Here is a 14,959-nt window from a genome sequence, read left to right as displayed (position 1 = left end):
GATGCGAGCAGTATAAAACTTTTTAATCGACTCGAGGGGTCAACACATGTTCGCCGATGAACTTACGAGTAACTCGTGAGCGATTAAATAAATCTTATTTCTTTAAAAAAAATTAACTTTACAAGTGTTAAGCAAGCACATTTTTTTTGTACTCTAGCATATACAAATATAGCAAATTTTAATATTTAGTTCGAAATTGTTAAAAACAACGTGAAACGCGCTGCGGTAATGACTTGAGGAATTTGTTCAGTATTTACGGTATTTACCAAAATAAGTACACTGAAAACCCAACCATGGTAGTTGCTACCATATTGTAGGGTTAAATTGAGAACACGCACCGACGTATTTTTGCTAAAAACATTCCGTGCTTGGATTGACTGATTAACGCAGTCAGTTTTACTATGTCGAGAGCGGTATGGTAATTGTAACCCTCGATTATGGAGAGAATGATAATGATTTCGTATTTGCTACCATGCAATTTTCTGGAAGCATGGTTCATTTTACCATATTTGCGTTTACTTTCACCAAAAAGCCACAGTTAATTTAATAAGCAGCATTTTTAGCAAATTTTCTTAAAACTACCATGGTCGGGCTTTCAGTGTACCGTAATCTCCATCGCGCGTCCCCCCGGCTGCCAACCTTCATTTTTGACAGCTCGCGATCGCAGAAAATAGTGTGTGTGAAAGGAGTGATGTGGCTTTACGGGCAGAGCAGCAGCAGCGACAGAAATAATCATGAAAAAGTTAAATTTTGCTAGTTTTGTACATATTAGCTGTTTAGTTTTAGTGCTGAACGCCGCCGGAAGTGGCGCCCGGGAGTGCGGCGATGCGGAATGCAAGAGTAAGTGCCGGGATTGCGGGTTGATTCGGGGCGGTCGAAACTTTCGAACGAAAAGTTGGCACTTTTCTCTGTACAGTAGAGGCTGGGGAGATTGAAGTCTCGATGCACTATGAAGAGGAAAGTGAAAACTAGGCCACTGTGTGCGGCGGTTCGTTGGGGATCTGTAACACGGACCAGACCAAGTTTGATAACGGGTTTACTTTCAGCTCCGATTGCCAATGCGTACGCCACGCTCGGTTACAAGGGCGGCGGCGAGGGGAAGGTCGATCTTGTGCACGGCGAAAAGGTGGTGATTCTGGCCCGGAACGTTGGCAAGGAGCGGCACTTTCTGGTCAGGAAGGCGAACGGTGCCGTCGGGTTGGCCAACAAGAGCTTCATCCGGGACACGAACATACTGGTTAAGTCGAAAGACTTGATTTTACTGCCGGACGAGGAGGTTGTTGGGGAGAAGATTGAACCGTCCGGAACGGTTCAGCCGGACGTGGTTGATGGGACGACGCTGAACGCGGCAGAGGTGGCCAAAGGAACGGCTGCTGAAGCTACGCCGGTGGAGACGAAACCGGCTCCGGTAGAGGAGAAAACTCCAGAACTGGGAGTGGTTCCGTCGGGTGGTGAGGCTATCAAACAGGAACCGATCGAATCAAACAGTCTTCCAGATGCGACGACCGTAGAAGCCGATGTGGCAGCCGTTAAGGAGCCGGAAGTGGCGTTGAAAGACTCCCAGTCGGATACGGAAGACGAGGCCGAGGATGAGGAAGGAGATGAAGAGGTACGTTGACTCAGGACAAGGTAGTGTTGTCACATGCATAACCGGAATGGGGAGAATTGTTGAATTAGGTGGACACAAATCTGCCAATTTCTCGGGATATTTTTCTGAAATTTTTTGTTAATTAAAAATACAAATATTTGAGAATTCAAAAATTTAAGGATTTAGAAATTGAAAGTTTTCAAAAGCCTAATTTTCTTAGGAATTAAAAAAAATAAAATTTTGAGATTCAAAATTATATGAATTTATAAGTTTAATAATTTAGAAAGTTATAAATTCAAAACTAAATTTAACATCAAAAACGAAATCTTGAATTTTAAAATATCTTAAAATATCAAAAATTCTAAAGTTTAAATATGCAAAAAAAACTTTCAAAAATTCAAAAACAGATAAATTTTGTTTTGAAAAATTAATTTTTTTTTTTCAAGAATTTAAAATTATAAAATTTGGTGAAAAAATCAATTACAAAATCCAAGATCTAAAATATTCTGTAATTTAAAAATTTACATATTATATGTTTTAGAAACTTTTTTTTTCTAAATAAAGAACTTCAGGTTTGAAGATTTTTTTTTAGAATTTAAGAATTTTAGGATCAATGAATTAAATAATTTAAGAATTGAAAAATAAAAAGACTACAAAATTTAAAAAAACTAACTAAACTAGAGAAAATTGAAAAAAAAACTAACAAAACTAAAAAAAATATTTTCCTGAGGACTGAATTCAAAAATTTTAAATTGTATTAATTGAAAAAGTCAATATTCCAAATTTTAAGAATATTATAATATTTTAGAAAATAAGAAATTAAAAAAATATATTAAAAAACGTAAAAAAATTAAAAGCATTTCTTTTTCTTAAATTTTGAAAAATCTGATGTTTAAGAGTTTATAAATATTAAGAATCAAAAAATTTAATTCAAAATTCAAAAATTTGAAAAACAAAAAAAAAACTAATTTTAAGATAAAAAAAATAAAATTCTATCACTACAAAAAAATAAATTGCAAGCATTAAAAAAACATAATTCGCAATGATTTTTTTTTTTTTTTGAAATTCAATAATTTGGAAACTTCAAATTCTCCTAGAATTTAAAAATTCTATTTATTCAAAAAATATATTAAAATTGCAGGAATTCAAAAAAAAATCTGAAAATTTAATTATACTGCGACAAAATATTTTATTAAGAAACTTAATATTTTCCAGAATAAAGAATTTAAGATTGTTGAAGAATTTAAAAAATATATGAAAACATTTAAGAATTTAAGAATAAAATAATTGGAGGATTAGAGAATAATAGAATTTCAGGATTTAAAAAATAGGCATTGAATTTTAAAATTCTTGAATTAGGAAATTTGTGGTATAATTATATAAAAAATCATGTTTTAAAATTAATTCAGCATATTTCAAGTCTGATACAAATCATACTTTCCAATATTTTTGCTGCCGGCCAGCAAGTATTGGATGTCCAACACATACAACTAGAATATACACGAAGAAATGCTCTGTTGTTTTGGGTCATGTAACTAATCTTACTCTAGAACTTTTTTTCGCTACTTTTCAAGGATTCCGACCCTGCTGACGAAGAAGAGGAGGATGACGCAGAGGACGAAGAAGGCGAAGATGAGCAGAAAGTTGTTAAGGAAATTCCAGAGACAAAACCAACGGAGCAACCCACTGAAGAAATAGTTAAGGACAAAGTTCCAGAACCAGTTGCCCAAGTCGTGGAGCCCACTGAAGAAATCAAAAAGCCAGAAGAGTTGGGAAAGGTTGACGAAGAGGTTCCAGTAGAGCAAACATCAACCGAGGCACCACCAGCTCAGCTGGTCGACACTGCGACGACCCCCGTTCCAATCCTGGAAGAACCCGAAGTCCCAACTCCGATCGCAGTTGAAGTCACCACAGCGACTCCCGTCGTTGACCAGCCAACTGCAGCGGAAGCCGACGTTCAGAACGAAACGGTCGAAAAGGTCGCCGAGGTTCCTCCGGCTCCAATCATCGACATCATCGTGGACGATCCGCGCCAGGAGATTCCCGTCACGGAGGAGCCAGAACTTCCGCTGGAGGTTCCCCCGGTGGTGGCGTCAAACGCCAACGTGATCCAAGAGAAGCCGGAACCAGATTCGGCACTGCCAAAGCCGCCCCACGGTTTGCTACGGGGAGGGTTGGGTAGTTTGCTGTCGCACAGTCATCACCATCATCATCACGGTCACCACCACCACCACGGGCATCACGGTCATGGGCACGATCACTCGGGGCATAGTCACGATCACGGGTCGCACGAACACGAAGAGGTTCCGTTCATTGCTGGACTGGGCTCGGTTGATCCGATTCCGCACAGAGAACCTCTGCAACAGCAGCAACCACAACAACAAGAACCGCAACAACCTCAACAGCAGCAGCAGCAGCAAGACGAAGGTAGGTGAAAGGCGAAAGAGAACGTCTGCTGAACTCTACGCGGCAGACAGAGCACATAACGCGAAATCAACCGAAAATATTTTTAGACGCTTTTTGTTTTCATCATCGCCGTCGCATCGTCATTCACTCAGTTTGTGTTGTTTTGGGCGATTTTTCCGCGACGCAGTTATTAACCAACCAACCGTGCTTTCATTACAGTCGTTCCGGAGAACGGATTTTGTGATTCGGTGTCGTGTCCGAACCCCGGACAAGCCTCCTCGCAGCATCAACACGCCAATGGCTTTCACCATCCGATGGTGAGTTCGCCGCAAGTTACGGAAGATACGGTCAGTACGCCTGAGCCAAAGATGGTTGAGGAAGTTGGCTCGGATGAGGGCATCGTAACGCCTAGTGAGGAGGAGGTGGACTACGCCGAGATGTTTATCGCGGAGCTGTTCAAGCTGAGCGATTTGATTATGCTGCTGGCGATTACCTCGTTCACGTTGATCGTGTTTTCGCTGGGACATTACCTGATCAACAAGAACCGCAAGGAGAAGCCGCTTATTTACAAGGTGAGTTAGAGCCTGGTTGACGCCGTAGCAGCGCATAGATGTGAAATGTCATTTTAAAGTGTTGTTACAATGTTGGTTGATTGCTTCGTTGTTCGTGAATAAATGTTGTTTAAATTTTCCAGCTGAACATGATCGAGCGTGACCTGATGGCGTCCCACAAGGAGAACGCCATGTTGAAAGCAGATCTGGCGGAAACGCGCCACAAGCTGACCAGCATCGAAAACAACTCGTTCGGCTCGAACGACATGGTCATCGCGTTGCGCCAGGACCTGGACGACGCCGAGCAGACCAAGCTGGAGCTGCAGGAGCAGATCGCCTCCCTGGAAAAGGAACTGGAAAATGCCGCCGAAGCCGGGCTCGAACTGAACAAGATGGTCGCCGAGCTGTTGAACCAAAGCGGCAGCGACTCGATCGCCCTCACCGTCGACGAACTGCAGAAGCAGCTGAACGAACAGCAGCAAACGATCCTCTCGATGAACACGACCCTGGCCGACAAGAGTCGCGAAAACAGCGAGCTTCAAATTACGCTCGCCAACCAGTCCGCCAAGTACGGCCAGGAATTCGACGAACTGCAGCAAGCGTTCAACGACCTTAAGCTCGAAAAGAGCAACATCGAAATCGAACTGACGAACCTAAAGACCGGCCAAAGCTCCCAGCTTGAATCCCTCCGCAAGGAAACCAGCACCGAAATCGCCAAACTCAACAAGGAGGTCAAATCCTTCCAATCCAAGTGGGAAGACTCCAAAAAGGCGCAAAACTCCGCCGAAGCCAAGGTCGAAGCCCTCGAAGAGTGCATCAAGGACATCAAGCGGGGCAACACGAACGGAACCGTCGACGGGCTGATCGATTCCGCCGAACTCAAAGCGCAGCTTGCCGTACTTAAGAAGGAAAAGAACAACCTGCAGGATCGCCTGCAGGGCGAAGTGGTCGCGCGCCAGCTCCTGGACGACCACGTCAAGATCATCAACGACGAGATTTCCAACCTCAAGAAAGAATACAGCCAGGCGGAGAAGGACAAGCTGGAGGCGGAGACGCGACTTGAGGTGTTGTCCTCCTACTTCAAGGACAAGGAAACGCAACTGCAAAAGTAGGATTCAAAAATCTCAAACCAAGCTAGAAAGTGATAAAATTTAATTATTTTTTTAGGGAATTGAGCATCAAGGAAGCGATGTGGATGCAGCAGCAGGGTGAAACGACCAGCACCGTCGAGCGGATACGGTTCCTGCAGGACGAGGTGCAGCAGTTGAAGTGAGTACCATCTACTCGTGTAGATTGTTGATGTTCGTTGATGTGCTCATCTGTTTTTATCTTGCTTTGTTTATGCAGCCCAGTGCATTCGCTCATTAAGAAGTTTGAAGAACGGTATTTTTTTGGGTTTCTTTTTTTCCATTTGACTGAGCTGTAGAACTTGTGTTGATGCTTGTTTTTTGCGCTATATTTTCAAAAATAAGTTGAAAATCTGTATTAGTAATTCAGCTACATTTTTAGGAAATTTCCTCCGTGACATTGCAACGTTGCCTTTTTTTCAAAACGGTACAAAATTATTTGATTTTACGAAAATGTGAGAGTCGAGACGGTGAAAAGGAAGGGGCGCGCCAATGTGGGAATTGGAAGTATTTTGAGATTGTAGACGGTATTGTTTTGATTCGCATCATGTTGAAGCAACTGTTGTGGATGTATTTGGATCATCGCAATACGGGGCTTCTCTTCTATCTCATTTAATTATTTATTTTCTTATTTATAACTTGTTATTAATTTAATCTGAAGTATTTTTTTCGCAAATTAAAAATCTTGAGTTTTTAAAAAAAAACACAATAGCTTATATGAGCTTTAAAAAACTCTACAAATACTTATAAATAATGAATTAAAAGCACCCAATTTGTGTGAATTTTGCTGTTTTTTCTATATATTTTTTCTTAATTGAAAAGCACAAAATTTTAAAACGTCCAAAATAAGGACGTTGCAAATATATATCAAAGTTTATGTCGCCGCTCCCTTCAAAATTGGTCGAAAAATCAGGGGGCGAATTTTCTGTTTTTTTTTTGTTTTGTTTTTTTTTTCAAAAAACTTCAAAATTTTAATGAAAATAGAAGTCAAATCAACTGAAAACAATCTAAAATGCATTTTTCTGCATTGATAATCATATTTACCATGTTTGTCCTGCATTAAAAAATATTTTTTTTATTTTTATGGAATTCCAATGCACAGCATCGCAAAACCTTTTTTTCGCAAAAAATAACCTGTTCGTCAATAATAAGATATTTTGGCAACTAATTATTGCAAAACAACTGGACAGGTGTAAAATGCATTTTAAAACACTTTTTCAATTCAAATGTTCAAATCATTTCTGTTTTCTTTCATTAAAACGGAACGGAATCGACGTAACACCTTATTATGTGGCCCTCTTAAAATTTGCGGTTTCGTCAACGGTTCCACAGGTGTGTATCGTTCTTTTTGCGACAAGACTCCGCCTCCCGGGTCTCCTAAGTGTGAAGGTATGGCACGGGGAGAGGGCACCGAATACCTATATTTACACTTAGAATTTTTTTGCGTCCGCCTCGGGATTCGAACCAGCGACCTCTGGATAGTGAGTCCAGTGCGCGGTCCGATTGATCCACACAGGCAGGCAGTTTTCTTTCATTAAGTGTTTTTAAATTGCAAAAAAACACTTCGAAAAAAATAAAATTTTCAAATTTTAAATAGCATAAAAACGGTGCACTTTATTTATCAGAAAAATGGTAAAGTTATTTTCGATTAAAATTTTATTTTGCATCTGAAAATGGTTAATTCAATTTTGTTTCCCATTTTTTGCTTTTTTTATTTACATCAAAATAAAAAAAATATTACTTTGGCACAGGATTTGGCACCATCCTAAACCCTGGAGGAAAAAAATCAGTAGCAAACAAACCAACAAATTTCTAGAATAAAAAAAACGTATTTTGGGAATCCAAATTCAAGTGATGGGATTTTTTCGCGTAACATTGTTTTTGAAAAAAGAAAAAAGAGGGCCTCGTGGCGCGGTGGTTAGCGGCTTCGGCGGCCGATCCCTAAGTTGCTGTAGGGCGCGGGTTCGATTCTCGTCTTATCCTCCTGGCCTTCTATCGGATGGGGAAGTAAAACGTCGGTCCATTTGCGTAAAAGAGGTTTTGGGTGACTCACCACACATAACCTTCGGACGCCTAGAAATTAGCAGAAACTTGCAACAGAGCCCACAAAAGACCCGGGGGTCGTTAAAGTATATAGCTTTGCTTTTTTTTGTTTTTGAAAAGTCCTAAGCATAACCTACAACTTTGTGGAAGACACCAAATCGATCAGAAAATAATTTCTAGATGTACGAATGACTCTTTATCGAGATTCGGCCTTTTAAAGTTTTCTCATTTGTTTTTTTTTTTAATAATGCACTGCCGTTCTACGCATAATTGTCCCATGTTCAAAAAAGTGCAACTGATTAAAACGCGATTGAAATTTTTCGACCGATTTCGGTGTTTCTACGCATAGTTGTCCCGTGGATTCCTATTCGCCCTATGTGTCCCTAATCACCCCAGTTAGCAAGTTATCACCCTTATTTTATCCTCCTGTTACACTACAGGTAAACAAGACACAATGCTTCGTAAAACTAATGATTCTGTGTAAGAAAATACTTGGTGGGACAATTATGCGTAGAAATACAACGATGGGACAAACAGACTTGGTGTTATTTTTAATGAGTTTCCGAACAAAGTACCAGATTTTACGTGTTTTTCTTAAAGTACACATCAGACTAAACTTAAAAATGTCATAAAGTCAAAATCGTCCAAAACTGACATGGGACAATTATGCGTAGAACGGCAGTGCATTAATTAAAACATTTTTTATTTGCAGGCAGTTAAACTAAAAAAAATGTATCAATATTTCAAATCAAATTTATAATCATTAAAATTAAAGAAAATAATAAATTTCTAAACAAGATAGTAAGCAAGAGAGCAACTCTCTCTCTCTCTCCGTCATTCTCCTCTTGTTTTCTCTTCACTTCTCTCGTTTACTCCGGAACAAAGGGAAACAAACAAGGCTAGAAGTATTAAAAGCATCAACCCGTATTCTTATTTGCTTTACTTTTCAGCTTTTGTCCTAATCAAGAACTCTTCTAAAATCAGTTATAATTAAAATTAAACATTCTTTCCCGCAGATCGCAAAACGAGAAGCTGCGCGCCGAAATCCAAACCCTGGACACGGCCCACAAGGCGCAGTACACGAAGCTGGAGACACAGTCACACGACGCCTGGCTGGCGGCCCGCCAGGCTGAACGCCGCCTCGAGGAGTCCCGCAACGAGGCTAGCACGCTACGCCGGAAGCTGACCGTGCTCGTTGACGGTGGCGTTGGCACGACTGGTGAGGTTTTCGCGGGATTCTTGGTTTGAATTTATTTGACACTTTTTTTTTTGTTGTAGACGGCCTAATCCCGGGACCGGTTCCCCCGCCGGCAGATCTGAGCATGACCGCTCCGTCCCCGATCCGGGTCGAATCGCCGAACGCGCCTCCTCCTCCGCTGATGGGTCTTCCGCCGCCACCGTTTTTGCCACCGCCGTTCGGGGCACCGTTCATGCCACCCTTTATGCCGCCACCGGGTCCCGGCGAGATGCGTCCGGCACCGCTGGGTAGGCTCATGTCCCCGCCGCCGAACCGGTACAGCCCCAGCATGGATCGCGACCGGGACCGAGACCACCGGTACAGTCCGGATCGCGACCGCGGCCGGTACTCGCCGGACAGTCGGTACGACTACTCTGTGATGTCCAACTACGAAACGGAGACGGACTTTAGCCCGCCGCGGTCACCTTCGCCGCACTCACACTCGCGACGGTCCAACTATGACCACCGGGATCGGGACCATCGGAGGGACGGTCGCACCAGCGGCAGCGGTGGAGATCGCAACGCTGGTTCCGGAGGAGGAGGAGGAGGTGGCGGCGGCTACCCGAAGGCGTTCTCCCCGCCCAGCATGAGGACCACCTCGCCGCCCATCCAGGACCCTAGGAATAAAAAGTATCAAGGTAGTAGCAATCACTTCTCTGACGATTCCGATGAGTGTGGTAGACCATATCTGTAAAAACAAAAACCCTGAATCGAATCTCACTCATGCAACGTGAATTGGATTTAATCTTTTACGCTTTTTCAATCCGCGCGCTCTCAGCTGTGGACACAGTAACCTAAAGTCGTTCAAACCATCACACCACATTTCGTTGGTTTTCGTTGTTGAAGTTATTCTTCCCTCACCCCCACAGCAAATACGCTTATTTAGATGCAAAAACAAAAAAAAAATCATAACTCACGCCACGCAACGCATTATCTAACTGCCGAATACTGCCACGGGTACTGGTAGAAATCATCCTCCACCGCTTAGTTCGTCCCTCCCCCCCATATTATGTGATGCCTTGACCTTGGAACTTACTAGTACTAGATAGCGGATTCCAAATTATGAAATTCTCATAAAAACAAACAGTGTAGTAATCATTCTCTAAAAAAACGGGCTCTAAACTTATATCGTGATCGTGTGTTCATGACTGCAAAAGAAAACTCATTTATCGTCTCATCACAGTAGATTTAAAAAAACGGGTCGCAATTGCAGAATTCTCAATTTTATTTTCACTCTTGGAACTCTGATTGAGTGGAGAAAGATAGCGCAAAAGAGAATGACCAGAAAAAGGTTGAGAGCGCAATTTTGTCCAAGAGAGTTTTTCGTTTGCTTGCTTTCTCTCTCTTTCTCTCTCTGAATATATACAAAAGTAATTGTTTCAAAATCGGTAAAATAATAAAAATATTGCTTATTAGTATTTGTAGATTCTTCAGAGAAAAGCAACGATTGAAAAATATTTTTTGTCATTTAGCCCTCGTTTCAGAATTTGAACAAAAAAAACTTGTAAAATGCAGTTGTCTTGAATTTCGGAAAAATCTCAGTTCTAGCGGAATCATCTTTTTATTCGCTAAATAGTGAACACATAATTTTTTGGTACATGGAATTTTACTGAAATGAAAACTATTCTTATACGAACCCAAACAAATTCAAGGATTTTGATGAAGGGCGATACAAAATTAAAAATAACTAGACAATTTTTTAATTTTTAAACGCTTAAAAAAATATTTAATTTTTTATTGAAATTGAAAGAAATTTTTCACATAATTTCCGAAACTTAAAAAAATATAAGCGCTGCAAAATCAAATGATTTTTTTTTTTTTGAAGGTATCTGAAGAAAGTTTTCCCATAATTCCCGAGGCTTTAAAAAATATAAGCGCTGCAAAATCAATTAAAATTTTAAAATCTCATTACCATCTACTTTTTTTTATTATTTTCGAAAATGGGCTCATCTCCCTAATTAAAAATTGTTTCAAAATTAGTATCTTAACTCTTTTTTTATTTGTCAAAGCCGATAAAAAAAACAATTTTAAGTATATGAGAATTATTTCAAAAGCAAAATCGAATTGCTTGTCATTGGTCGTAGCGCTTGCTCAGGGCGTATCCTAAACCTTCCACCTCCTTAACTCAGAGAGAAACATATTTGGGGATGCTAAATTTTAAATTTTAAATGCTAAATTAAATTTATGGTCAGTTTTTGAGGATAATTTTTTTAATTTAAAAAAAATTGATAGTTGAACTTAAAAAATCAAAAATCTCTTATAGTGGATTTTGAACATACTTAGTTTTGTTGATATTTCTTCTTACAAAATCTCAACTAATTTTTAGAGTGCAACTTTTCTCTGAATAGTTCTCATCAAAACATACAAAAAAATTATTAATAATTTAACAAAAATCCTTATCAGATTTTAAGAGGACTTGTTTACATAATAATAAAATTCTGCAATTGTAACCATATCTCAAATCTCCGTCAAAACTTAACAAAGCTTCTGAGATTAAGCAACTAACACGATTTCCCCCCTACAAAAAGCAGCGGAAAAGCACTTTAAAGAACTGAAAAATTACTGGAAATCTTTGGAGGAGTAGTAAACTAACAACCAAACAAAACTAACCTACAGTTTCTGTTTCGTCCTCGTCTTCAAAAGTCGTTCTGTACGTATCTGTTTGTAAATACTTTATTTCGTTACACGTTCATCAAAATGAAACAAAATCGACTAAAAAGAACATCATTCCGCGCGAGCTTCTTTTGCTTTCGCTTCTCTCACAAAAATCGCTCACTCTCACTCTCTTGGTTTATTTCCGTACTTGTCGTCGGGCTCTCTTCGGACATTTCTCTCTTTGAGGGAGTTTGGCCGATTAAGCTCAAGGAAAAAAGGAGAGTTCAAAGCTTGCAGAAAAGTACAGAAGCGCGATTCTGACGGAGAGAGTGTTTCTACATTTTTGGCAATAATACGGAACTAAATCACGCTTCGTAGTTTCAATTGTGTTACACTTTTAGAAATGTTTTCTTAATCAATATTTATTTATTCCTTTTTCTGTAATCTTTCTCTCTGTCCAAACTGTTTTATACCGAATATACAACACACACACAATCTTCTCACCACAAACCAACATACCCAACACAACACAACCAAAGGTGGTTTCAGTTCCGGCTCACAAGACTCGGTCGCGACGCGGAAGAGTGGCAAACAGTATAAACAGACGTAGAGAAGCTACTACTGAGTGTGGGTCCGTCAACCTCTAAGTTGTGGTGGAACCAACCAACCAATCATCCTAAACCTCTAGTGTAAATGTTTTTTTTTCTCTGTTTTCTCTGTACGATATATATAAACCAGTAAAAAAACAAAACAAACAATTTAAATAGTGCAACGATAGTGGTTATTCAAGAGTAGTTAAAACATGTTTTTTCCGGATTTATTGGCCTTGATTGGACGTGGGTGTGAAAAGTTGCTCGGGATGATTCGAATGGAGGCAATTTCTTGTTAGGTTAGGCATTTAATCTTGCGTGAAAAACAGGTAATTGGAACAGCATCCGGGAATCGAATTTTGCGTTAGTTTAACAAATATAAAACTTTTTTGTACAAATAATAGTACACAACACCTCAATAAAAGAACAACAGCAACACATCAATTGATTTGTACATTTAAATTTAGGAAAAGTGCAGTTAACGATTGGTGAGCACACGTGTATGATGAAACAAATTTCCAGACCGAAATCAACAGGTTATTGTTGCGAATAATCAAAATCATATTTATACAACAAAGTAAACGAAGATTTTAGTTCGATGACATCCCTACGCGCCACAAACACATTCGTATTGTTGTGTCGCCAGTCGTCTAGTAAACCGATCATAATATTTTCCTATTTTGACATTATTGGCTAATATTACACACTGGATCTATATTTTTTTTAAAGTTGCAACAGATAGGATGCAAACCCAGCATCAACAGTACGGACTGGCGCTTTAGCCCGCTCGGCCATCAGATCGATGAAAAATGGAAAGGATAAACGCATATATGAGCTTGACATTTCGGTCAAGTAGGTTTACCATACTGCTACATATTTCAGGGTGTAATATTACATAAAATTTATTATAATAATACAGATTACTACTGGCAAAAAAGTTGAATATTCTGATTAGGGGAACTAAACCCTTTCTCAGCCTATTTCTATTATCGGCCTATCAGCACTTTGATCATGAATTACAGCTTTCATAAAGTGTTTTTGACTGTTCCAAAGAAATAAATAGCTCAAATAATAGTAAGCAAGCAACTCTCGATTGTTGATACATCTGAAAATATTGATTTAATAGCGGAAAACGGCAAAAGTGATGAGAATTGGTCGAACGGCTTAAGGTGATTAAAATGGGTATATTTCCCCTATATTATTAATATCAGCTTTGAGCAGGTTGCACCATTATTTTGTTTTTTTTTTTTTGCTAATAATTTTCTTTTAAAATGTTTTTTCATTGCTGTACTTTTGATAATAACAAAATAAAATAATTTTTTTCCATATTTCCGGAGCAACTCAAGAAAAGGATAAGCATTTGCACAATTTGAAATTCAAAATACTTAAATGAAAACCAAAACACAGATTCAAAAATTTCAGGATTTAAAAAAATTAAAATTCTGTTATCAGGGGTGACATTGGGACTGAGGGGTGAGATCGGTTCATACAAATTTCAGCATTTTTGTTTAATTCAATTCCATTCCCAGAGCCAATATCACCCTTGATGACGGTTAACGAATTTAGGAATTCAAAAAATAAAAACTTACTAGGAAAATACGAAAAACAAAACTTCCTTAACTCTAAAATTGTAAAACTTTCAAATTCTGAAATTCAAAATTAAAAAAAAAAACTTAAATTTGGTAATTTTACAAATCCGTTATTTATTTATTACAAAATTCTTAAATTTCGAAATTCAAAAATCCTTTATTTTTTGAAATTCTTGAATTTTTTAAGTTCATATTTTTTTTCAAATACTTGATTGACGCAATTTTTGCCGCCATCTGAAATTACAAAAAAAAAATAAATGAATCATATTTTAGGTTGGAACCAAAATTTTGAGAAAAAAAAATTCTTGATTGGATTGGAAATTTTGCCGAGGAATTTAGACAATGGAGTACAAACTGTTTTATTTATTTATAGCCCGAGCAATTCCATGTCAAATAGGGAATCGGTTGTACCCGACCCTCTCCGCTTTCAATGAAACTTTGTAGACTTGTTATCCTAAGCTTATATAAGCCATTTTTGTGTATATGGAGCCAGTTACACTCGATAATGACATTTGAGAAGGGCGTAAGTGTTTTAATTATTTTTATTTCGCAATTTATATATTGCTGTACCTCGAAGCCGTTGCTTCGTATCAAAAAGTGGTCAAAGACAAACTTGTAGGAAATTTGACGGCTTTCCGAAAAAAATACTCTGAAACAAAAAAAAAACACTCAACTTTTATGAGATTTTTTGATTTTTATGTTTAAAAGTCCAATTTGAAGGTGAACCCACGATGTTTTTTCGTCAATTTTTTTGTGAAAATAGCCTAAGATGTTACAAAAAGACTCACGAAAAATACAGGATGGAGCAACTCACCTAAAAAAAAACAAAAATCATTTACTGAAACTGTTTTTTTTTTCAAAAGTACTCTAAACATCAAACTTTGCAAAAACCGATAGTGAGAATTGATTCTCCAGACAATTTTACATAAAAGTCTTCATATTGACCATTGTGTTAAGCCCAATCCTTGTGAAGTTACAGCGGTTTTAAAAATAAAAATGTTGAAAACATTGTTTTTTTTAATGGTTTTGGCAATTTCTATATGACAGACTTGATTTTTCAGTCTCAAAAAATGTTTTACCGGAAAGCTCGTCCAATTTCCCATTAGTTTGTCTTTGACCACATTCAATTGGATGTATGGGCTTACAGCTTACAGTCTTTTTGTAACATCTTAGGCTATTTTCACAAAAAAATTGAACGAAAAAAAAATCGTGGGCTCACCTTCAAATTTGACT

General features: G+C 38.5%; 1 protein-coding gene across 5 annotated transcripts; it reads left to right on the top strand.

The window, feature by feature from the left end:
• Positions 1-663: 663 nt before the first annotated feature.
• LOC6036021 (transport and Golgi organization protein 1) lies at positions 664-12,714 on the top strand. 5 transcript variants are annotated; one of them, XR_005277078.1, is made up of 10 exons: positions 664-840; positions 1,047-1,609; positions 3,139-4,015; positions 4,214-4,566; positions 4,689-5,653; positions 5,713-5,814; positions 8,732-8,934; positions 8,994-9,590; positions 11,484-11,602; positions 12,087-12,714. XR_005277078.1 is itself a non-coding variant. In XM_038252167.1 (10 exons), the coding sequence occupies exons 1-9, from the start codon at positions 735-737 to the stop codon at positions 12,155-12,157; spliced, it is 3,837 nt and encodes a 1,278-aa protein (XP_038108095.1). In that variant the 5' UTR covers positions 664-734; the 3' UTR covers positions 12,158-12,178; positions 12,209-12,714. The 5 variants fall into 5 exon arrangements, 4 of the variants coding, with proteins under 4 accessions (XP_038108095.1, XP_001846125.2, XP_038108096.1 ...); XM_038252167.1 differs by lacking the exon at positions 11,484-11,602 and having other exon boundaries at positions 12,087-12,178; positions 12,209-12,714; XM_001846073.2 differs by lacking the exon at positions 11,484-11,602 and having other exon boundaries at positions 3,163-4,015.
• The last annotated feature ends 2,245 nt before the right edge of the window (positions 12,715-14,959 follow it).

The sequence above is a fragment of the Culex quinquefasciatus genome, chromosome 2, assembly GCF_015732765.1.
Source record: "Culex quinquefasciatus strain JHB chromosome 2, VPISU_Cqui_1.0_pri_paternal, whole genome shotgun sequence".
Taxonomy (NCBI): Eukaryota; Metazoa; Arthropoda; class Insecta; order Diptera; family Culicidae; genus Culex; species Culex quinquefasciatus.
Note: the sequence above shows the minus strand (reverse complement) of the source record. Positions and strands in the feature narration are given on the sequence as shown.

Bases quoted from the DNA above. Each gene is read 5' to 3' on its own strand.
- LOC6036021 (XM_038252167.1), top strand. From the start codon at position 735: ATGAAAAAGTTAAATTTTGCTAGTTTTGTACATATTAGCTGTTTAGTT. The intron at 4,567-4,688 runs GTGAGTTAGAGC...TAAATTTTCCAG, and splicing joins AGAAGCCGCTTATTTACAAG to CTGAACATGATCGAGCGTGA. The intron at 9,591-12,086 runs GTAGTAGCAATC...ACACAACCAAAG, and splicing joins TAGGAATAAAAAGTATCAAG to GTGGTTTCAGTTCCGGCTCA.